The sequence below is a fragment of the Penicillium macrosclerotiorum genome (genome assembly GCF_028827735.1).
Source record: "Penicillium macrosclerotiorum strain IBT 26536 chromosome Unknown utg000010l_segment0_segment0, whole genome shotgun sequence".
NCBI classification, from domain to species: Eukaryota; Fungi; Ascomycota; class Eurotiomycetes; order Eurotiales; family Aspergillaceae; genus Penicillium; species Penicillium macrosclerotiorum.
Window position 1 is genome coordinate 1,036,748 of NW_026643089.1, and position 22,720 is coordinate 1,059,467.

Below are 22,720 nucleotides of genomic sequence, written 5' to 3' on the forward strand. Positions count from 1 at the left end.
TATCACCTGCAGCGGACCACTTCTTTATTGGATGGGGCGGGGGGATTGGACTACAGTGGAGTCGACAATGATATGGGACCGGCAGGAATGATAGGGATATAAAAAGGCGGGCCCACGTCTATGTGCGGGAGGCACTGGGTCAATGAAGGCGGGTCTGCACTTTATTATAATCCACTTTTTACGGATAGTCAAGGCTTCAAGATGCAAGCATAGTCCAGTGCCAGCAGAACGCTTGGACGCTATAGAGAACCACGCGGAAAGTCTCCGCAGCAACAGATGCCGATCTCATCAGCAGGTCAGAACTCTTCTTTGGATTCCAACCAAACGCAATCCACCTCGTCATGGAAGATCAAAAGCTATCGAAGAAAGACAAGTAGATTGGTATATAGAGAAATGTATATAGAGAGATGTGATTTTATTTGTCAGGAATGTTCACAAGGGCCTCTAGTGGGTGGCACCCTCCACGCGCGCCAAATACGCCTCCCACCCTTGCTGCTGGTACTGCTTCGCCGCCTCAACGGGGTCAGGCGCCGCGTAGATGCCGCGTCCCGCAATAATAAAGTCCGCACCACGGCCAATGGCCGACTGCGGCGTCTGGTACTGCTGGCCCAGCTTGTCGCCCTTGGACGAGAGGTTCACGCCCGTGGTAAAAACGACGAAGTCCTCGCCGTCGGCTGGGGCAACGCTAGACTCGACCTCGGTCAGCGCGCGGGTCGAGACAAAGCCCAGCACGAAGCTGGGGTATTTGCGTGCATAGTCCACGGATGCGGCGGTATACGCGCCCGTGGCAAGCGAGCCCTTGGAGGTCATCTCGGCGAGGATCAAGAGGCCACGGTCAGAGCCATAGGGGAAGTCGGCGGCCTGGGCGGTCTGCGCCAGAGCCTCGACGATGCCCTCGCCGGGCAGGATGCTGCAGTTGATGATGTGGGACCACTCGGAGATGCGCAGGGTACCGCCATGGTACTGCTTTTGAACGGTGTTGCCGATGTCGATGAATTTGCGGTCTTCGAAGATGAGGAAGTTGTGTTTCGCGGCAAGGGCCTTGAGGCCGGTGATGGTGGCTTCGCTGAAGTCGGAGAGGATGTCGATGTGGGTTTTGATGACGGCGATGTAAGGACCGAGGCCTGGAGAGACCAAGCAAGAGAGAGATTAGCCATGGGTGAATGCGAGGACGCTGAGAGATGGGGGAGTCGACGTACGGTCGGCCAGGTCGAGCAGCTCCTGCGTGGTGGTCACGTCCGCAGACACAGTCACATTGCTCTTCTTCGCTTCAGCCACCTCAAACAGCTTGCGTGCGAGGGGGTTGGGGTGGTTGCTGGCGCGAGCCGCGTAGGTCAATTGCGACTTGGACGACATGATGGTGGGGTGATGGCGGGGTTGACGCGATGAAAAAAAAAAAGGAAAGATAAACTGCCTGGTCTGGCAAGGCGAGAGAAGAGATGCTGAGGAACTCAAGTTCAGACCTCCAATTGCTGGTCAATCCGTATCTCTGCAGTCTCTGCAAGTGGCTTCAAATCAATGCAATCGCAGGACAAGCAGAGCCAGACGGTGTTGCTCGGTCTTTCTGGGAACTTTTTCCGAGGCCGCGCCACAGCGGAGCACCAGCCACGCCGTCTTTTAACTTCTTACATCCACGGAGCTAAGCTCCGTGGCTGGTGTATCTACCCCGGTCGCCAAGAAGGAAGGATAGCGTCATTATGATATTCGTGCAAACTAATATTACAGTAATCGTCATTGGCAGAGTCCCTCGGCGCTGTCTTTTCTCTCAATGACCCATGATTTAGAATGAGATCAAATCCCGCGCGACACTGAACACGCTGAGACCCCAGAGAGCGGCCTGCGCGAACCAGAAGAAGCCGCCTAGCATGCGGCCCTTGCCCTGAGGCTTGCCCGAGTAGACATAGCCGTACAAGAACAAGGAGCGGAAAACCACCCACAAGGCGCCAATGCCCGTCGCCAGCTCGGGGTGCTTCAGGCCGGCTACGAGAGTGAAGAGCATGGTCTGGGGGGCATTCTCGAGGAAGTTGGCGTGGGCGCGCTGGGCGCAGTTAAACTGCTCGGCTTTGGCCTAGAGAGAAGACTGTCAATTTGCGAGACTCGAGAGTGGAACACGGCAAGGAAAGGAAAGAACGTACATTCTCCTTGCATTGCTCGATGGAGGCGTAGCTGTGCGGGTAAGGGACCTTGGCGGGCTTGCGGAACCCGGTGGTGATGGTGCCATGGACGAAGCCCAGGACGGGGATGGCGCCGAGCGCGACGGCAATGACGGCGCTAATTAGGGGAGTCAGCGGCGCCAGAGATCCGGGGGGAGCGGGGGGAAGGATTGGATGGAGCTGGAAGGATTGGATGGAGCTCCGGGTCCTTGCCGATGGGGAGGCTTGGGGGACCAGCTTGAAGATTGGGGAGGAAAGACGTACCCGTAGTTATCGGGAAGAGTAATCTGGACCATGGTGGATTGGAAACTGGACTAGGAGATCTTGGAATATAATGGTTGAACGGCGATCCAAACAACTTCAATTCCACGCGGGGACGCTCCCTTTATACTTGGCCCAAATGCCAGTCCGTGGACGGAATACACGGAGCATCTTTGGGTGACCCGCCAAGCGACCGCTGCCAACCAATACCTGAACTGCGTGACAACCGGGCTCGGGAGCTCCGCAGTGCCGCCCGGGGGAACTAATCTCTCCGGCCTCCCCATCCCCTTCGACGGGCTTCGATCATAGTTGTTGCTATCGTGTCCTTTGTCGTCCACGCCCGCCGATCTGGCAAATATCTAAAAACCGAGGTATCTATACTCCGTGCTCAAGCTGGGACAATCGGCCGAGCAGGTCACAATCGAACGGACTACAGGGCTATCCCTGGCAATTGAACTGCATACGAAGTCATAGGCAATGGGTAGGTGAATCTATAGATGAAAGCCAGGCCCCCTTGCAGGCCAGTATGAACTACACCACATTGCAAAAACAAAACCGCTCAACATGGCCAGCCCAAAAGCATACCACACAACATCGGGAAGTGTGTCAGATAAATCGCGTCAAGATTGTGGAGGGAAATGTGTAGATATTGGGAGAAATGATGGTAGAGAGCGCACAGTATCCAACGCAATTGCTTAGACGCGCATGCGACTGACGCTCCCGTATTTGGCCTGCCACGCAAAAAAGTATAGCAGCGCTCCAAGAGGCTGTCCTACCAGACAGAAGCTGACCCAGAAGATACAGTTTCCAACAGTCTTCCCCAACGGGTCGTGCATTTTCTCCAACGGTGCGGTCAGAGCAATGAGTGGCAGCTGGAACATCATGCCGAAGAATGCAACACCTGAGGGGACTCCGATTAATATACGCATCTAGAATTCCACATAGACCCAAAACAAAAAGAGGACGGAAGAGAGGAGGGCCGGGGTAGGAGGGATTTGTTCATACCAATGAAATTATGCGTGGGGATTCCCACCAACATCTCGTGCAGGATCGCAGACAGCGAAAACACCATCCCACTCGCCGCCAGGGGACTCCAGCCGCGGCCCACCAGCGGCGAGTACACATGCCGCTTCATGAACAGATACACGGGCCGGTTCCATGATCGCCAGTACACCCCTAGACTGGAGCTGTTCCACCAGTCGGTGTAGAACTCGCGGTCACCGAACTGCATCACCTCGGCCAGCGCGTTGAGCAGCGCCTGGAACAGCGCGAAGAACCCTGCCAGCCAGATAATCAATGAGATCGTGGAAAGCTTCATGACCCGCTCCAGAATGGATGCAATATCCATCACGGCGATCTTTTCGATCGAGTTGCGCAGAACAGGGGCGGCATATTGTGCGGACAGCAGCCAGATGAACATCGACAACCCAACGAATTCCGCCAGCCGCTTGCCCACGAAGGACCACCGGATCGAAGCGCTACGGGGATAGACTGGCTGGTAGACCAGGGTGGGTGCCATCCAGAAATACGCGAGGTTCTTGAGGGTGACATTTTGGGGGTAGGGACAGGCAGCGTAGATCTCCGGTAAGCCCGGGTCGGCGGAGGGATGGAGATAGGCGAGGCGCAGGTCTCGATTGGTGAAGGCGTAGGAGCAGTTCTTCAACCAGACAATGATGGCGTGGAGCTGGCAGATGGTGCCAATGCCAGGATGATGAATGTAGAAATAAACGACGAAGCTGGTCACGGCAAGACACAGGGTCGCGTTTAAGGTATGAAGCAAGGCTGTATAAGGCCAGGTGGACCGGAAGGCCTGTTGGTCCCGCTCCTTCTCTTCGGTCGTCTTCTTCTGGCGACCTACCGTCTGCTTGGCCGAGCCTGCGGCTGACAGTTCAATGGCATATGCCAGGAAGAGATGACATGGAACGAGGGCGGACAGGATGGATCCCAGGATCACGTCTTGTTTGCGATAGTCGTGGCATTTGATGCAGATCAGTACACCATACTAGAGATTACGAGATCTCGTTTTAGCTCAAGTTCCTGGTTCAACGGCAGGTGCTCACGATGTTCGAGTCCAAGAGACATACTTTCATGAAGTTCTCAATGATCAATCGAAGGTTCATGGCGACTGCCGCACGATGTCAGTTCTCCACAATCACATGTGCCTGGGGCTCAATGAAACATCGTCGATCTGAGCTCCTTACCGAGCACCAGCACCATCAGGTTTCGAAACCCAAGAAAGCTGGGTGTCACCTGCGCTTCCCGGCTCAGGCTCGAATGGCGTTGTTGAGAGTGATACGCCGCGACATGGCGGTACTTGCTGTGCTTGCGAGGTACGGGTGCGGGCGCGGGCACCTCGGTCTTGTTCGTTGCAAACCCATTGGTCCCCGTGGCCAAATGCTCATGGGCAGTGGTGACAGCTTCTGTCTGGGAAGACATCGTGTGGATGAAACCCCAGGAGACCCTGGCCAGCGTTGTAGGAGCTAGGAAAGGGCCAGGCCAAGAGGACGGACGGCGAGGGAACTAGCTTTCGAGCGGGGAGTCCAGCCAGTCCGAGCTTCGGAACTCTTACACAGGCGGAGAGGGGGAGGAAAGACTCAAATGCCGTCCAACATAGTAGATTCTGAGAGAGATAAAATCCGGGAAAGCAGGCCCGGGGTCACCGTAGGATATTAGAGCACTCACTCCATCATCGAACGTTCTCAGACCGGGCGGGGCTCATCATAGCGCGATGCAGCCGATAGCCTGAGGCCCAATCACCGCCTGCCGCTCCTCAAGGAGGCGGCCGTCAACCTGCAGAGCTCCGACTTCCTCCCAACGTTTTCCATTCTCTCCAATGATAAGTCCTGTCGTTGGTGATTAAACCACTCGGATTCCTCTTACCTCTGGAACCGCCTACTGCAAGCCCACTCCCCACTTCTCTAAGTTCCAACGGCTCTCTCCCCCCTCCGGCATCCTGCTCAGATCAGGTCGGAATGGCCTACTACGAGGAGCATGGCGATTCGCAAGGCTCCGGGAGGTTTAACAAGAACTTCGACGGTCCCGTCGGACCCCGTCGGCCCAGTATGTGATCTGCTACCCCTGTTACGCATCATTGTTCTTTGAAAACCCCTTTTCATTCGGTTCGTCGAGGCTGATTATCGCGTTTCCGACACCCAGGGCTGGTGACGGATTATGGATCATCAATGGTACAATGGATGCGAACTCGGCGACCCCGATACCAGGGCGAACATCGTATGGAGGTGGAAAGACCTAGTTCCAGCTTTGTGGTCGATGTGAGTGCCCGCGCAAGTCCTAAATACACAACACAACATACAGCCTGGGCGCCGAGCCCCCGAGGACAGAAACTGACGCAGGGCTTCCTATCGGATAGATGCTCCCACCCATAGCGCGAACCCACTCCCCAGCCGACACAATACCCGTACGACATCTACACCAGTCGATTGGAAAGTCGAAAAAGCCGATTGTGGTGGTACGCTGGACGCCCGAGGGGCGACGGTTGTTGACGGGAGGTCATACTGGCGAGTTTATGCTCTGGAACGGCACAGCATTCAATTTTGAGACGGTGATGGATGTGCGTGTCGCGCAAATTGCAGATAAATCATGGAGGACCGTTCTTGCTGACCAGAGCTTTCAACTTGTAACAGGCGCATTACGATCAAATCCAAGCAGGTGTCACGTCCTTGGCCTGGTCTCATAGCCACGACTGGCTGATCTCGGGCGGACAAAGAGGTGACATTAAGTACTGGCGACCAAATTTCAACAACGTCGAAACAATCGACGATGCACATCACGACGCCGTTCGTGACTTGGCCTGGGCGCCTAGCGACACCAAATTTCTCTCCGCTTCCGATGACACAACCCTGAAGATCTTCGATTTCACTTCCCGCACCTGCGACACCGTTCTCTCAGGCCACAATTGGGATGTTAAATCATGCGACTGGCATCCTACAAAAGGTCTACTGGTCTCTGGGTCCAAGGACCACCAGGTCAAGTTCTGGGATCCGCGAACGGCCCGCTGCCTGACGACCCTCCACAGCCACAAAAACACCGTCACCGCAACGCGATTCTCGCGCGTTAACAATAACCTGCTCGCTACGTCGTCGCGGGACCAGACCGCACGCGTCTTCGATTTACGGATGATGCGGGACATCTGTATCCTACGTGGTCATGAGAAGCCGGTCTCGTCGTTGACATGGCACCCTATACACAGCAATTTGATTTCGACAGGTGCAGAAGACGGCTCACTATACCACTACCTCCTCGACGAGCCCAACCTGCCGAGTGGCCAGGTCCCCACCGTCGCGCCCTATGACAGCCCCGACCCGGCCAATACGCCCCCCGCAGGTAATTTTCCCAGCCCATCGCATTCAGTACGCCCATGGCGCGACTATTTGGTCCCTAGACTGGCACCCACTCGGCCATATTCTTGCTTCAGGATCTAAGGATAATTTTACTCGATTCTGGTCTCGGGCTCGGCCGGGTGAAACTAATTACATAAAGGACCGATTCCATATCGGCGAGGAGGCGGCCGAGGCTCAGGGTACTTGGAATCGTGGGTTCGGCCGCAAACAGATGCGCGAGGAAGAGGAGCAGGAGATGCAGGATGAAGCCGAGAGTCTGGTCGACCAACGACGACCGGGTGCGCCCACACTGCCCGGCATTCAGAGTGCGCCCGGGGCTGGTCCCCAGGTCGACGGTGCAGGCTTCTTACCAGGCATTGGGGCTGCCCTACCACCACCCCCTCCAGGCCTTTCAAGCATGGGCGGGATGGACCCTGGCCGACTAGCCGCTCTCATGTCCACACGACCTCCTCCCCAGGGAGTACCAAATCCAAGCCAAGGGATTCCGGGTTTCCCTATGCTGCCAGGCATGAGCGGGGCCCCGCCCCCGCCTATGAACATGGACCTCGCTCAGTTGCAGAAGCAGTTCCTTGCTCAGGGAATGCCAATGCCCCCCGGGGTCAACATGCAGAACATCCCAGCCGGGCTTGGTGGATTGCCCGGCTTGCAGGGTGGCGGCATGCCTGACGGTAGCCGCAGGTAGTGCGGGTGTCAAAAAGTGACGGATTTCATTTGAATGCGAGTCTCATCTGGACTGCGGGACCGGCGTAATGGAACATATAAGCATGTACGGGCCCCCCTTGCGGCTGGGGGATGGCGCTTCTTTGTTTTCATGAAATATCATTTCTTCAGTGTATCATAGGGATATGGAAATTCATCGTGTTATGTTCTCGGGATGTATTCGGGGTGAAGCTGCAGCGAACCATGTTGCCGCCGCGCGCTTGGCCGTTTCCTGAACGGCCAGCATCAGTGTAGATGTAGGAGAGAATAGTTTGCGTGAAGCTCCAGCCGTAAAAGAGGCAACCCTCGAGCATGTAGCTTTAGAGACCACCTTGCATAGGGAAGCTCGTCAATATAAGTACCATGACATTGATACCGCCCCAGATCATGGGTTGCCAGGTCGACATTCGGAAATTGCCTGCTTCGTAGACCGCACCGAGTCTGGTATAGAAGATCATCAGTCACAGTTCAGATCATAGTCAAGGGGCCGAATCTTCCAACACTCACACAAGACCAATGATGCTCCCAGCCAACAGCCCTTCCAGTCCGGCCACCACAATGTAGAGTAGCGGCACCAGCCAGATCACGCTCCAATTGCGGCGATGTGTAAAGACCGCGCAGCCAGCAACGGTGAGATGAGTCACTCCATAGAAAAGTAAGGTCCAGTAGAGAGTGAAGCGCCAGATATCCGAGGTGTAGTACAGGTAGGATGCTTCTTTACGGTGCAACGGCAGCGGATCGTACAGCGAGGGGAAGCTGGGGGTGTGATAGTTGATCGGGACCCGGTTGTCGGCCATGGAGAAGACGCTGCAGTGCCGTGGCAGCTACAGCAGAGCCCGGAAGTATCAGAACATGATTCGGATAGCTCAGAATTGGTTGTTAGACAAGAAGCGCTCCAGAAGAGGAAGCTGTGAGGTTGAGCGCTGGCTTCCGGGCAAATACACGCCCCAACAGCGCGGACATGACGCCGAGTCGGGCCCGGGCGCGTTGTTTGCACTTGTTTGCTGGGTCCCACCCGGACCTCGGCTCCAGGGCTGCTTGGGCGTCTGGGGTCTCCACGGTGTGACTCTCGGTCTCGCTCCCGCATCCACCTCTCTCCCTCCCCTGGGCCATGTAGACCTGTGGGCATTGCGCTCCAACCCGGTCTGTGAATCATGGCAACAGAACGCTCCCTGGCTGCGCTGTTGCGGTCGCTGCAGTCGACTTCCAGCTTCGAAGATGCTTCAGGGTAAGTGGCGGCATCTTCACGACCCCGGCGAACACCGACGTCGGCTAACATCGACAATCTCATAGTCTCCTTCCCACGGTCACCAGCTTCCTGTCGATTCTCGGAAACCCACTGAATTTGAGCCTTCTTGCTTCCCAACTTCTTTCTGCGCCAGCGCTCTGGAACCATCCAGTTGACCTTCACGCTTGTCGCAAGATCCTGAGCGTCTTCAACACGGCTGCCATCGCGGTTCTGCAGAACGATACCACTGAGGAAGCCCAGATACCCCATGGCCGCAATCGGCGGATTGAGCGGGAAGCGTGGGTGAAGGCCGTCGTCGAAGGCGCTGATGATAAGTCCCCGCGCTGGAGACATATGCTCTTGCTTGGGGGAATTCTTCTGGGCTTCGAGGGGCAGAATCGACAAGGCTTACCATGGAACATTCGGACAAAGCTCGAGTCAGCACTTGCGACTGCTGCGCAATTGGCTCTCCAGGAGCTAGATCCTGAGGCTGGGGTTGATGGATACTGTGTTACCATGGTGCTGAATTATACATTTGAGCTCCTGTCTGATATGGAGCGGAGCAAGCTCGATTACGATCTGCTATTACCGGTGATGGTCCGATCTGCATTCCTTTCTCCAGAAGGCCTGGAAGGCGGCTATTTCTTGGGTGCTATTGACAGTGACGTTGTCGAGGCACCGGGGAAGAAATTCCGTTGGTCGCCTAACTCTGCAACTTACGGATATGTCTCTACTATGGCATCCCGTCCATTGGTCGGTGCATTGGGGCCTTTGTCTCGCCTCATTTCTCACGCCGTCGAGAATGCACAAAATCCGAAGCTCGTTGCCCAAACAGTCGATTACATAGCGGATTTTGTCCGAACCCTCATGGTCCAGTGGCGTCAAAACAAGCTGTCGGAGGTGGATGTAGCCGAAGAAGCTGACTTCCTGGATGCCGAGTCACTCAAGACCACCATTCCAGCGCTCTGGAAGATCCTCCGGAACTGTCTCTATTCCGTGGTCATCGTGCTTCGGGCTGTCCTGGGGCGAACTATCAACGACCCAGCTCTCGCTGCTGGCAGCAGTAAGTCTCACGAGCACGGTTTCCATTCCACCTTGGTACTAACCGGCTGCCCTCGCTGAATCTAGGTGCCCCATATCTTTGCATGCAATCCCTTCATATTCTCCGCAATTTATACTTCGTCTCCTCTCGGACCGGTCAGAATGCGTCCTCACAGCAAAACTTCGTCTTTCTGGCTGCTATCGACATCCTTTCTCAGTATCCTGACTTGGCCGAGAATTTCTTGCGTAGTATCAAGCCTAGCGATATTGGCCAGATCCCTGCTCACCCAGTGGAGCGGTGCTTGGATCTATTCTTCTTGAACACAGCCGAGCATTTCCCGTTGGTTCTTTCTCCCGCGGTGAATGAAGAATTGCTCCTCTCGGCCGCTTTCCCGTACCTCGCAGCTGGCGCCAATAGTCTCCTTCTGGAGATCTTCGAGGCTGCCCATAGTCTGGTCCTTGTTGTCTTTGCCATACCCAACAATTCGGAACTGACAGCTAAACACCTACCTTTCTATATCGAGAATCTCTTCGCTGTGAGTGTCGCTCTTCTTCGAGGCCATTTTATGAGCTAGCTAACCGTGTTACAGGTATTCCCTGAGAATCTGTCCGCAAGGCAATTTCGCCTGGCATTCAAGACCATCATCCAAGTCACCACGCCTCCGTCACCCCTGGCAAATAGCCAGCCACTCCTCCCCTCTATTCTTCTGGAGGTGGTGCGGGATCGTGCCCTGGTTGCTTCCGCCGCACCTATCGCACCAACCACGCAAAATGGATCATCGCCCGACCAGCCTTCCTTCTCCGCTCAGACCGTGCTCACCCTTTCCCTGATCGATTCGCTCTCCTTCCTCCGCGTGGACGACCTGGAAGAATGGCTCCCCTTAACCGCCCAGCTCATCAACGTCATTCCCGACCACACCATGCGCCGGGCCTGCATTGATCGATTCTGGGAGGCGCTCAGTGGCGGGGAGATGGATGTGGACCGAGCGCACTGCTGCGTCACATGGTGGAGTACCCGCGGTGGTCGCGAGCTCGTCCTATTCGGTGCGGAAACTGCGCCAGGCCCTGCGGAGACAGACGAGGGCGGGCCTTTCATGAGTGGTGCTCTGGGAGAAGTGGCGCCAGAGAGTAAACTGTGAACATAGTATACTAGATATCCTACGACGGGGAAAAACCTGGGACGCAGCCATTTGGTCCATTGTACAAGCGTTGATCATGTCATATATACCATATACCAGGACATTGCAGTCCACAAACTTTATCAACTTTCTTCAACGAACCTTTCTCATTGCATTTTACAAACCCGGGCCACTTCTCTCTAAATAAACGTAATGCAAAACTAAATCCAGGGCGCTATACACGGTGGCATGGTCTTTTTTGTTTCTTTTTGTTCTTCTTTCAAATCAGTGAATACCAGGGATGCCGACGGGCGTGCTCTGTCTGTATTGCACATACTCGGCGCCAAAGAATTGGATCAGGAACACCTCCTCGCCTACCATGCCACACTCCAAGTCAGCACAATGAACCTCGATCAACCCCCAAAGCTTCTACGCTCGGGGTCTTCCGCCATAAGAATGACAACAGGGGAAAAGGCACTCACGCTTGATCCGGGTCGCAAAAAAACCGCCACAACACAGCGGCATACGCCATAAAACACACCACGTTCCCCAGAACTAATTGCGTCCCAAGCCCCCACCAGAAGAAGCCGAAGTAGCTCGGGTGCCGCAAATAGCCGTATAGCCCAGTCCGCACCAGCACATGACCCGCCTGGTGCGTCGACTGCACATGGTGGTTGAAGTTGCCGGCCGCCTGTGCCATCGCCAGCGAGCGCACCACCTGGCCCACGCAGACCAGCACCAGTCCCGCAGCCAGCGCCAATCGCGCCAGTCCAGCCCCGGCAATGGGCGCTGGCCAGAAATACTGCGCGGCCAGGCACTCTAGGAGGGCGGAGCCGTGGGCGGCGTTGTACGCCCATCCATTCGAAGACAGCAGGAAGGCTTTGACGTCGGCGTATGGGGTGTTGTGTCGCGCCGTGACGAAGAACTCGAGGAAATGGAAGAGACTGAGCGCGGCGAGGAAGAACGGGATGCGCCAGAGGGGGGTAGGGCTCAGCGTTGTGAGGAGGATGGTCAGGCTGGTGGAGAGGCCCAAAGTCGTGCCGAGGGCGAAGGCGCGCAGTGAGATGCCGGCCAGCGACTTGCGGCCGGTGGGATAATTGGACTGGTCAAGCTCGGGAGTGTTGTTGCTGGTGCTGGAGGCGGAGCTTGGGGAGGCGCTGCGGCCGTGATGAGCGGCGAAGGACGGGTGCCATTCGGCAGGTGTGGGTTGTACGGAGGATGAGAGCCGCTCAATCGGCCAGGAGATGTTCGGATCTCCGGGCGTGGACTCTGCGCCGGAGGTGGTTGCTTCAAGGATCATTGTGATGAGTGCTGGTTAGGGGTGGGTTTCGGGCGGCTCGGAGGAGCTGTGGAATGCGGGGGACCGTTTTGGAGAGGCGATTGACGGGCTGAAAAAGGCCACAGTCGAGCGAGGATGAAAGAGAAGAAGGTCGGAGAAGAGACTGTGGGCTTAAAGCTGAATCACGGCGCCATTTTTCTTTGTGTCGGGGCGGCGGGGGGATTCAGAGGCGCAAGACAATCCTCGGCCGCAGATTGTTGTCATGGCCCGGAACGGGCTCCGCTTCCTGTCTTACGCTCCCCCACTTAGCTTCGTCGCTCAGGCACCCGGGCCTGAGCCCCCACGAGACTGTCTCGACGACCATGGACTCCCACCCGGGCTCTTTCTATTTTTGCATGATTTCTGAGTGCCTGAGCACTTGAAGAACCGCTCTTCCTGGGGTCCGTGATGTCTGAGTCTACGGAAATGGAGAAGATGCTCCGCGGCGAGCTCTTCTGTTCATTCACTCCCGAGATGGTGGCAGCTCGAGCCCGCTGCCGAACGGCCTATACTCGGTTCAACAAGACCGAAGAAACATCCCGTCGACGCTTGGTTGAACTGTGGCGAAAGTGAGTAGCAACTACTGTTGGTCGTGTGTGTTCTTCGTGTTGCCATTGATACCTATGCTCTATGCGGTATGCGATATACTTCATGTTTTCTATTACATCCCGATATGCTTTCTGCGTTGTGCTCCATCGCTGCGTCTCTGGATCTCTCTGTGGATCTCCATTAATCCAGGGTCTTTTCGCTAGTATCACGACCGACCAGACACCGCTGCCACCCCCACTTGACGACCCTGTGGCGGATGATGCGCTATTCAAGGATGAGCCTTGGATTGAGGCCCCCGTCAAGGCCGATTATGGATTCAATGTGAAGCTGGGCAAAGGTGTCTTTGTCAATTTCGGCGCTGTCTTCATTGACAGCTTGCCCATCACAATTGGTGCTCGGACACTGTTCGGCCCGAATGTCAGTTTATTCTCAGGCACGCACCCATTAGACCCGGCGCTGCGGAATGGCATGGAGGGCCCTGAAATGGGCAAGCCGATTACCATTGGCGAGGACTGTTGGATTGGAGGCAATGTGATTGTCCTACCAGGCATCACGATCGGCAAAGGCTCAACTGTGGGTGCAGGCAGTGTGGTCACAAAGGTCAGTGATGGAGACTGGAGAATGGACAATACGACCCTGCACTCGCTGCTTTCTTTCTCTCCTTGTCTGCACCGCTACCGGGCGACGCTAATTTGGTCTACAGGATGTACCGGCCTTTCATGTGGTTGCTGGAAACCCGGCACGAATTATTCGCAAGATTGAAACGACCATGATGGAGGCAAAGACAGAAGATGAGATGTAGTCAGAGAGGGGAAAAGAGAGTAGCTACGTCGACATAAAGCGAGTGTCTCTCCGAGAGCTAGGTTTAAGCTAGAGTCCTAGAAAAGCTAGAAAACAAACTTGTGTTTGGTGCAACATCTCCTTGGTTCTAGATGGTCTAGTCACCTAGGGCGAACAATAGAACCGTTCGGTGGGGTTACAGGTTACATCTGCGACATGCAGGCCTGGCCCCGTCAGCGATGCGGAGACAGCCGAGATGGCTATCTAGAAGGAAGGGTTGTCATGATCTCAGTCAGTGTAAGAGGTGCCACAGGCTCCTGATGCGTTTCTATAGGGTTCCTGGGGCTCTGGTGGTTCCATGGGTTCACAATGGGGAACTGCAACAGTCTGGCATCTGCAAGGGCGGTCCTAGGTACGTTCATTGGTGTTGGTGTTGGTATTGGTATTGATATCGGTGCTGGGGGCGCTTGCATAGTCGATATATATATTGTGTCATAGTTGATTTGTAGACAGTGGAGACCATGTTTGCTGGCGATCTGCACGCATGAAGGGGAAACTGGGCAGACAGCGACAAACAGGCCATCAGATTGGATACTAGACAGTTGCATGAGAAGAAGAGCTATCGGGAATGAGAGGCCTGCTGGGCCGGAGGGGTGCAGCTGAAAGAGAGGACGTCGTAGATACTGAAAGGGCGATCCTGATGTTCCCGCGAAACGTCACCGATCTTCCACCTCGCGTCCCCCTCAAAAAAGCTGTCGACCGCTTTGTCCTCTCAAACACGTTCTCACTTTCACCTCACTCTCAGTTCTTGATTTTCTTCGATACAAAACGAGGACCCTTTCCCTGTGTCCCGCCTGGGTCGACTTTCCCGCGATCGCGACTCTCCTCCCATCAGCGACCTGAGGAAAATGTCATGGCTGAACCCCCGCCAACGAGCTCTCGCATCCCGCCTGGCACACCGTTGAACGATCCTACACGACCTCACGGCGACTCGATGGAAGAGCAAGACCCTCAGGGGACCCGGAAACGGCCTCGCCTGGACAGTGGAAGTGGTGTCAGTCCATCTGTGTCCATTGACGGTCCTGCTGTCGCGACTCCGACCACGACCGCGCCTGCCTCCGACATGGACACCACGCCCGACCACGGGCGTCTGGCTAGTAAAGTGACCATCAATATGAAGTCGCCGGGCTCCGACATTCCCCTTGACACGCGAGACTCTTCCCCGATGCCGCCAGGCACCACTGCGCTGCCTCCCGCGCAACCCGACACGACCCCGTCAAATGTGATCTCCCTCTCCTCTTCGCCTGCCCAGAGCCCGGAAATTGAAGTCGCCGAGCTCGAGGATATGAACCAAGATCCCAATATGTCGAACTGGAGGCCACTGGAGGAGGCATTGCGCGAGAAAGCCTTGCCGGACGTTGTCGAGGTTGATGATACGGCACCGCTGATCGACTCCTTCCCCAGAGTCAGGGAGCATACTGGGGCGAGGGAGAGTCTGAATAGAATCTGCCTGATGATTGACAAGCGTAAGTCTTCTCTGTCCCTTCCCCGTGACATAACTGGTTTCCGCTTGTCTTGTCTCACCCTTTCCTTTGTCTTGGATACTAAGCTTCATGAAACGAACAGTTGACTCACATGACGCTCACGCGGTCTCGGAAGTCAAAATTTGGATAGACGCTTGCGTGCAGAACCTTGATCGACTGACTGTCAAGGCCATCATGGATGACCGTGGATTCTGGGAGTCCTTCCCTACGTTAGTGGAAATCATCCTGCGCCGAAAGTATGTATCAGATGGGGGAGAACATGCATAGTTTACGGCGGAGAGCTAATATCCTGCTGTAGACATGAACTGCTCATCGATGATGGCACAGGAAAAAGCCCATGGGATTGCCTTGAAGAGTTCATTTTGGGTTTCGTGCAGCTCGCTCTGCATATGATCCGTCTGGAGATCATGATCTTGAGGCAACTGACCAGCGAGAAAGATCCACAGCCTCCGGAAAGCCTGTCTCAGAAGTACCTGAACCCCATGATCTGGATTCTCTCGTATCAAACGGTTCCTTTTTATTCGGGTCTGGAGCAAAGGTACCCTTCCGAACTGACTTCAATGCTATCCCGGGCTCGCGAAAAGGCCCTGGGACCTTCCATCAACCTTGCCACGACGGTGGCAGAACACGCATCTCTCCTGGTTGAATTGATCCCTCGGTTTCCACAACTATCCAATCCTTTGCTGTACCATGTCCTTCTTGCACAAAACCTCATTGACAGCTCATTAACACGAACCGTGGAGCTTGACAACGATACACCTGTCAGCCTACCGCGTTCAGCTCAGCTTTTGTACGACACAACCCGTTTGATTGATGACAGCTATCGAGAGTGGGTGACCAAAAAGGCTCCATGGGCTACCAGTGACTTCAGTGAGCAGCTGTTGCGCCAGCTTCCTCGAGTTTACAATGCGCTATGCCTCGGCTACTCCGAGCTCGTGGACCAGATTGCGAACGACCTGTCCATTCAGCTTCCGGCCGATACAACCTTCTCGGAAAATACCCTCATCATTTTTTGGGGATGGAAGTTTGCCATGTTGAAGAAACACATCATGGAAGGGCGAATGGAGCTTCGAGTGCACGGAGTGGAAACCATGCAGTCCGACCTGGTTTCCCTCTGGAAACAGAATATCTCTCCTAACCCGAAAGGTATATCGCTTCCGTTTATTCAATACCTGGTTCGCTTCATTCTCGACAACAAGATTGTCGACTACCTTGTCGGGGTCGACTCCCACCCTCAACTGATCAGCCGAAGCAGCAACATCATCGGCTTTTTAATTGTCACGAATGCATATACCAACAAGGAGACCGATATTGTTTGGAAAACAGTCACAGAAAGTCAAGATAGTCGGATAGTCTCCGAGGTCTTGTTGATGCTTTCTCGCACCTTCTATGTGCATGCCACTGGGGCCCCCGCCCTACTCTATATCTGTACCAAGATTCTACAGCTTCCTTTAGACCGGTTCGATGCTCGAATTCTGGAATTTTGCGACAGTCTGCTCGACAGAATGTACGGCACCCCTTCTGACCGAGCTCTCTATGAGCAGGTTGATACGGTTGCGCTCCAGATCTGTGCGCGTCTGATTCGCGAAAGTACAGCAGCAGAATATCTTTCTGTCGAGCAAAAAAAGCAATTGCAGGACCTTGGCAGCCGGCAGCTTACAAGCTTGATCAAGGCTGGTATCAGTGAGGTTGACAGGATGGATATGTATGAGCGCTGTATCCAGGACATTTCCGAAATGAATCAGTTCACTGTCGGAAGTATTCAAGTCCTCAGCTCTCTGGTTCCGCGTCACGACACTCAGGAGATGTGGAAGCTGGCCACCGACTTTGATTTGACACGCCTCGTAATCACCGACGTTCTCCACACTGTGAACAGCGACCAAGTGGATTTGGTTGACGGCCTGTCACAACACGGATTGATCTCACGGATCACCATGTTGTTCCGTCTCATTGAAAAGGTCCCGGATACAATCACCCCCGAACTTGGCAAAGCCGTGTGGGATGAAATATTGCTGTCCAAGAAATTGGATCTCGATACTTTCAAAGCTGTCTGGGTTCTGATGATCAATGCTTTGAAAGAGAGCGACAAGTCCAACCCGTTTCTCAACCGGTGCATCAATGAATACCTTCCTGGTCTGCTCCCAAAGGACTACTCTCGACAAACGCTGCTTTTTGCAAAGCAATCAATCAATTACGAAATCCGGTTCAACCCCCACCCATTGCCGCCGAGCACGAAGTTGTACTTATTCCTGGAATGGATCGCATTTGGAATTTCATTTTAACCGCGCCTCCGGGTACGATTGAAGCCGAAGCGACAAAATATGCTATTGAGGTCTATCTGGACCATGCAATTATCCGAAACTCGTTGCGGTCTGCAGTCGAAGCCACTCATATTGCTGCCGTGGAACGTTGTCTAGACCAGCTGAAATCTGCTGCTGCGACCTTGAAGACACCTAAAGTCGATGTCAGAGATGGGGATACGATTATGGATTCTGATATCCCTAGCGAAAAATTGGGATCCGAGGAACTGAGATTCAGACGTTCTTTATTTTTCCTCCATCAACTCCTGGGTGGTCTTCGAGCTCGCCCGCAATACAGTTCCCCTAAGGGTTCGCCGCCCATACTTCCCGAGCGTCCGCTAAAGGGTAATCCGATTGACATTTCTTGGCAATCATTCAATGGGAACTCGCACTCGAAAATCAATACTCTACGGATCGGCGAACTCTCCACTGCCGCAGAGCTGGTCGAGCGACTTACCCTAATCACTAGGTTCTCCAAGTTTACTGCAATTTCTGGTGGCCAGCGGGTTGGGCTACTAGATGACCCGGAGATGTTTGTGAAAGATATGAAGCATCTTCAATCAGGCTTGCTTATTCTTCGCAAAGCGCCAGATGCCCAGGAAGTCACCCGAGACAGGCGCCAATCCCTTACATCTGTCGATTCTGAGGTGCTCAAGCATTTTGACGAGCTGTATGAGCTGCTCGCTCTTGATGATGGCTTAGCCCGGGAGGTATGTTCTAGACATCTTTGATCATACCGAAAGAAATACTGATTCAAATGACTAGATTTTCGATTTCTTGGTCGCATTTCCCCCTCAAGATCGAGTTTTGGATCTCGTGAGGCGTGAAAATAGCAATGCAGAGGACTTGTTCCCATTCCAGAAGCCATTTATTGCTTTCTATTCGTTCAATGCTCTGCTCACTTCTCTTCGTGAGGAAGCCGTGAAGGAGACTCCCCAACAGAGCTTCGTATCCCACAGCATCAAGACCCTGGTGACGTTCTTAATGTCTGATAAGCTTTCTGTTGCACTTGCGGAGAATCAGAGCGGATTATCTCTTGCTAAATCTGCAGTCGAATGCCTCCTAGTAGCAGCTACTGTTTACAGCCCAACGAATGAGACGCCACTGTTGGTTGAAGATCCAGCTTCCCTTGTTAGGCGGCTTCTCTACTTCATTGAGACCGCTCGATCTGCCGCCAAAAATTCAGAACTGAATCTCCTCATCATCCACAAGTTGATGTGCAATTCTTTCGCTGTCTTGATTGAAGTCTCGATACGTGACCCACTATTCTGGGATGTAGTCAAGCAAGAGGCAGAGTTCGGCCGCTTGCTCCAGACATTGCTTCTCGAGGAGACCAAGCAGCCGGTCCGGAATGATGTGTTAGAGAGAATCCGGATGACTTATAGCCCTTCGAAATTCCTCAAATCTTCAAAGATGACTACCGAGACGCCACAGACAGTACCCGCAGAAAGTCCAGTACGGATTGATATGCTCGCTACTATCTGGAACGCCTTTGTACAGATTATTCCACGGACTTCGGAATTCGCTGCTCAGTCCTCCGAGTTTTTCAAAATCGCACTATGGGTTTTTCGATCTGTCGCGGAGAAGTCTCCAAGAGACGTCATCTTCAGCCAGTACCTTCGTCAATGGAGCGAGGTGATGCTGCAGCACCGAACCGAGGAGGTATATTGATAAATCCCTATCATATGAATTTGAAATACAGCACTTACTGATTTATGATAGTTTGTCGGACGCGAGCAAGCCGATAATTTGATTCTAGGTTTTGCTTTGCTGTTGGAGCAGTGTCTTGAGTTGGCTGATTCTGCGAATGTCAAACTCGAAACCTTGTGAGCTTTCCTTCTTGAGATCCCCAATGGATCATGCCTAACAAAATTTCCCATAGTGGCCTCGCGGAGAAAATCCTGGGTATTTACCTTTTCCCAGATCTCAGCCCAGAGACGAACGGTCCGATTACCCCCCAAATCCCTGTCATTCACAATCCGACCCGTCAAAGGCTTTACAATATTGTCAAGCTGCTTTGCAAGCAAAATGATGACAATGTCACACAAGTTATGGAAATTCTTGAACAGGTTGTTCCGCGAGGTTTGTTCATTCAGAAGCTTAACGTGCCCCATCTGTATCTGACTGGATCTTGGTAGACGTATCATATGGCCCGAATTGGTGTCATGACCGGTCGAAGATGATCAGGGCACCCGAGGGTTATGCGGGTCTTAAGAACCTCTCAAACACATGCTACTTAAACTCTCTGATGACCCAGCTGTTCATGAACGTCGAGTTCCGTGACTTTCTCCTCAAGCTTGACGTTGTGGATTTCAATGGCTCGCAGAAACTTCTTGGTGAAACCCAGAAACTCTTTGCATGGATGCAAGACACATGGACTAAGAGTGTTGATCCGCAAGACTTTGTTGAGAGCATTCAAACCTATGACAACGAAGCCATTGATGTCACAATTCAGATGGATGTTGACGAGTTTTACAACCTTCTCTTCGACCGTTGGGAGGCTCAAGTTGTGGACCAACAGGAAAAGAAAAAGTTCCGATCTTTCTATGGAGGCCAGCTTGTGCAGCAAATCAAGTCGAAGGAATGTGACCACATTTCAGAGCGCCTTGAACCATTCTCAGCTATCCAGTGCGATATCAAGGGCAAGGCTTGCCTCGAGGAAAGCCTACAAGCCTATGTTGAGGGGGAAATCATGCAAGGAGGTACGCTTCCAGGCGCCTTTGCCTAAATCAACACAAAGCTTTACTGACTGCTTATTTAGATAACAAATACTCCTGCACCGGATGCGATCGCCATGTCGATGCTGTTAAACGGTGAGTTTGAAACTCGATGGACTGAAGATGCTAGAACATATTTCTAATTTGGGATCAGAGCTTGCTTGAAGGATGTCCCCGACAACCTCATTTTCCATCTCAAGCGATTTGACTTCGACATGGTCACCATGATGCGGAGTAAAATCAACGATGAGTTCAGATTTCCGCAGCTTATCGACATGACCCCATATAAGGTGGAGTATCTTTCAGATCCCACCGCACCTGTGGAGCCAGATTTCTTCGAATTAGTTGGCGTTCTTGTCCACACTGGCACTGCCGAATCAGGTCACTACTACTCTTATACACGAGAACGGCCCGGCGCTGGATCCGTGCCCCTATGGGTCGAGTTCAATGATGCGGATGTCTCCAACTTTGATCCATCCACTCTCGCGGATCAGTGCTTTGGCGGTCAAGCAGAAGCATCCCATGCTATGAGCGGAGTCCATGTCAATAGGGTCTGGAATGCATACATGTTGTTCTACCAGCGGGTGTCCACCATGGAAAAGTCCAAAGAAGTCTACAGCCCCACGAAGCCCAACTATCCAGCCCGCGTTCCCTTACCTACTCAGCTTTCGAACAGGATCGCCATCGAGAATGAGATTTTCATTCGAACATACTGCCTTCTGGATCCATATTATGCTCTATTAGTGCCCTCTCTTCTCCGTCGTGTGCTGGACATGGACCCTGAGCATAATCGAAAGCGCCAGCTTGAACCGATGGCAATGGACATCGGCCTCGACACGCTGGAGCAACTTGTTGCCCGAACTAAAGACCACATGGGGCATGAAAGCATCACTAATGAAATTTGGAGGCTGATGAATCAAAATCCAAGAAACGCTCTTCGGCTCCTTGAGTGGTTCAGCAACCGAGCGACCTCACTTCGCAATCTTCTCCTGAAAGTTTCTCATCCAGAAGTTAAGAACAAAGCAATTGCTCTCATTTTGGCGTCTGTCACCAGAATTCAAAATATTCTCAGATCCCCAAATATCGATGATACTGAGCGCAAGGCTCTGGAGAGCAAGTTTTATGGGTTTGTCGAAATAATTGTGAAGATGGCACAGATTCTATGGTCCTCTGTGCAGAGTATTCCTCGTGTATGGGAAGAATACTTTGATTTCCTTATAGGCCTTCTTGAATGCGGCGAGGAAATAATAGGGATTTTGCTTGAGAACGGCGTCTTTCTCAGGTGCTTGGAGATCTTGTGGATCGACAACGAGGATCAACAAAAGCTGAAGGCTTCGTATCCGGGCTACTCTAGACTGCTGGACAAAGGTCGGCGCTTTTCATATAGAGGCTTGATGATCCTCACCTCAATGTTTTTCGGCAACATGGATCTATCCCTTCCGCCAGTTACACACAATGCGCCCCGTCCCATCTCACCCGATGGCAAATTCCCCCTTAGCTTGCTGGAAAGCAAATACGTCAAGCCTTTGGAGGGATCGAGTTCTTCCGACGATGATGGCGCTATTGCGCTTTTGATGAAGATCCTCCAGCAAGACGCTCTGTATCACCAACAAGCGATTCGTGACATCATGGCCTCTTTCCTCGCAGCGGAGCCACAGGCAGACTACCTGCGCAATATTGAAAAGACCTTGGATATTGGGCTGCGACTATCACCGGCCGAGCTATGCATCCCATTCCTTGACGCAGCGTCCTCATTTTGTGCACATTGCCCCGACGAGGTCGCCGTGATTGACGTTGTCAACTTCGTCGCAAAAGGGGTGGATTCTATCAATAACAGCGCAGGCGCGGAGCACCTGGAATTCTTCCGTCGTCTCTGCAACACGTCCAATGACCGAGCCGGGTTGGAAATTGAATGGTTCACTGCCCTTGTTCAAGAAAAAATCCCTGATTTTTGCCCGACTCTACTCATTGACACGGATCGGTCTGTCCGACACGGGACTTCTGAGATGCTCCAAAACATGCTTTTCCTTGAGGAAAATGAGTCGCCTGATGAAAATGCTCGAGCACGTTCTAGAAGAATTGCTCGTGAGCTAACTAGCACATGCATGGACCGTATTAGGTCTTCTTGCCTTGAAAGCAATGTCCAAACCATTGAATCTAGACTTGTCCACCACATCATGACCATTGTCAATTATTGCCTGGCGAACTTCTTTGATGACGAAAACGACGAGGATCAGCAATTTATTCAACTGGCGACTGGTGCGTTTCTTCAGATTGACCCTTGAAACCTTGATATCCCTATCATACTTTGGCTGACGCTAATGTTATGTGACAGCTGCGCTATCAAATCTCGAACAAATGACTGTCGATGTCCCCGACGATCTCGTATCAGGTACGCGCTTCCGCCCAGCATTCGGAAGAGACCCCGTCTAACCAAGGGCATCCCAGAATCCGATTTGCCCTCCCCAGAGGAATGGGAGGCCACATCTGCAATGGCCAGCGACTCTGAGATGGGGATCGCAGGGTCACCCTAGAAGTGATTATTGCCTCTGGGACTGGTGATACTTCCAGCCTCTTTTTTTTCTGTGCCCTTTTTCATTCTCTGTTCTTTTACGGTGATATCATTTGACTTGAGCGAGGAGCGACATTGA

General features: G+C 53.3%; 9 protein-coding genes across 9 annotated transcripts; 4 read left to right on the forward strand and 5 right to left on the reverse strand.

Annotated features, from left to right (window-relative positions):
• Positions 1-444: 444 nt before the first annotated feature.
• pyrG (orotidine-5'-phosphate decarboxylase pyrG) lies at positions 445-1,356 on the reverse strand (the record flags this gene model as incomplete). Its single annotated transcript, XM_057081733.1, has 2 exons — positions 445-1,124; positions 1,200-1,356. 2 exons carry the CDS (start codon positions 1,354-1,356, stop codon positions 445-447), a joined length of 837 nt encoding a protein of 278 aa, XP_056928773.1.
• Positions 1,357-1,780: 424 nt separating this feature from the next.
• On the reverse strand, positions 1,781-2,449 carry N7462_010020 (MAPEG family protein; the record flags this gene model as incomplete). The annotated part of the gene is made up of 3 exons (XM_057081734.1): positions 1,781-2,068; positions 2,136-2,271; positions 2,418-2,449. 3 exons carry the CDS (start codon positions 2,447-2,449, stop codon positions 1,781-1,783), a joined length of 456 nt encoding a protein of 151 aa, XP_056928774.1.
• A 660-nt stretch (positions 2,450-3,109) lies between these two features.
• On the reverse strand, positions 3,110-4,850 carry N7462_010021 (putative diacylglycerol O-acyltransferase (DgaT); the record flags this gene model as incomplete). Its single annotated transcript, XM_057081735.1, has 4 exons — positions 3,110-3,315; positions 3,420-4,416; positions 4,499-4,539; positions 4,616-4,850. 4 exons carry the CDS (start codon positions 4,848-4,850, stop codon positions 3,110-3,112), a joined length of 1,479 nt encoding a protein of 492 aa, XP_056928775.1.
• A 536-nt stretch (positions 4,851-5,386) lies between these two features.
• Positions 5,387-7,457, forward strand: N7462_010022 (WD40 repeat domain-containing protein; the record flags this gene model as incomplete). Its single annotated transcript, XM_057081736.1, has 5 exons — positions 5,387-5,474; positions 5,571-5,686; positions 5,785-5,985; positions 6,059-6,758; positions 6,817-7,457. 5 exons carry the CDS (start codon positions 5,387-5,389, stop codon positions 7,455-7,457), a joined length of 1,746 nt encoding a protein of 581 aa, XP_056928776.1.
• A 337-nt stretch (positions 7,458-7,794) lies between these two features.
• Positions 7,795-8,271, reverse strand: N7462_010023 (uncharacterized protein; the record flags this gene model as incomplete). The annotated part of the gene is made up of 2 exons (XM_057081737.1): positions 7,795-7,915; positions 7,982-8,271. 2 exons carry the CDS (start codon positions 8,269-8,271, stop codon positions 7,795-7,797), a joined length of 411 nt encoding a protein of 136 aa, XP_056928777.1.
• Positions 8,272-8,628: 357 nt separating this feature from the next.
• pex8 (putative peroxisomal membrane protein Pex17) lies at positions 8,629-10,882 on the forward strand (the record flags this gene model as incomplete). The annotated part of the gene is made up of 4 exons (XM_057081738.1): positions 8,629-8,702; positions 8,768-9,765; positions 9,831-10,279; positions 10,334-10,882. 4 exons carry the CDS (start codon positions 8,629-8,631, stop codon positions 10,880-10,882), a joined length of 2,070 nt encoding a protein of 689 aa, XP_056928778.1.
• Positions 10,883-11,339: 457 nt separating this feature from the next.
• N7462_010025 (protein-S-isoprenylcysteine carboxyl O-methyltransferase) lies at positions 11,340-12,161 on the reverse strand (the record flags this gene model as incomplete). The annotated part of the gene is made up of 1 exon (XM_057081739.1): positions 11,340-12,161. One exon carries the CDS (start codon positions 12,159-12,161, stop codon positions 11,340-11,342), a length of 822 nt encoding a protein of 273 aa, XP_056928779.1.
• Positions 12,162-12,587: 426 nt separating this feature from the next.
• N7462_010026 (sugar O-acetyltransferase) lies at positions 12,588-13,530 on the forward strand (the record flags this gene model as incomplete). Its single annotated transcript, XM_057081740.1, has 3 exons — positions 12,588-12,748; positions 12,932-13,328; positions 13,432-13,530. The coding sequence occupies 3 exons, from the start codon at positions 12,588-12,590 to the stop codon at positions 13,528-13,530; spliced, it is 657 nt and encodes a 218-aa protein (XP_056928780.1).
• An 891-nt stretch (positions 13,531-14,421) lies between these two features.
• On the forward strand, positions 14,422-22,603 carry N7462_010027 (uncharacterized protein; the record flags this gene model as incomplete). Its single annotated transcript, XM_057081741.1, has 12 exons — positions 14,422-15,034; positions 15,135-15,288; positions 15,351-17,185; positions 17,233-18,062; positions 18,118-19,014; positions 19,075-19,178; positions 19,235-19,434; positions 19,491-20,054; positions 20,114-20,165; positions 20,224-22,328; positions 22,405-22,461; positions 22,518-22,603. The coding sequence occupies 12 exons, from the start codon at positions 14,422-14,424 to the stop codon at positions 22,601-22,603; spliced, it is 7,497 nt and encodes a 2,498-aa protein (XP_056928781.1).
• Positions 22,604-22,720: the final 117 nt, after the last annotated feature.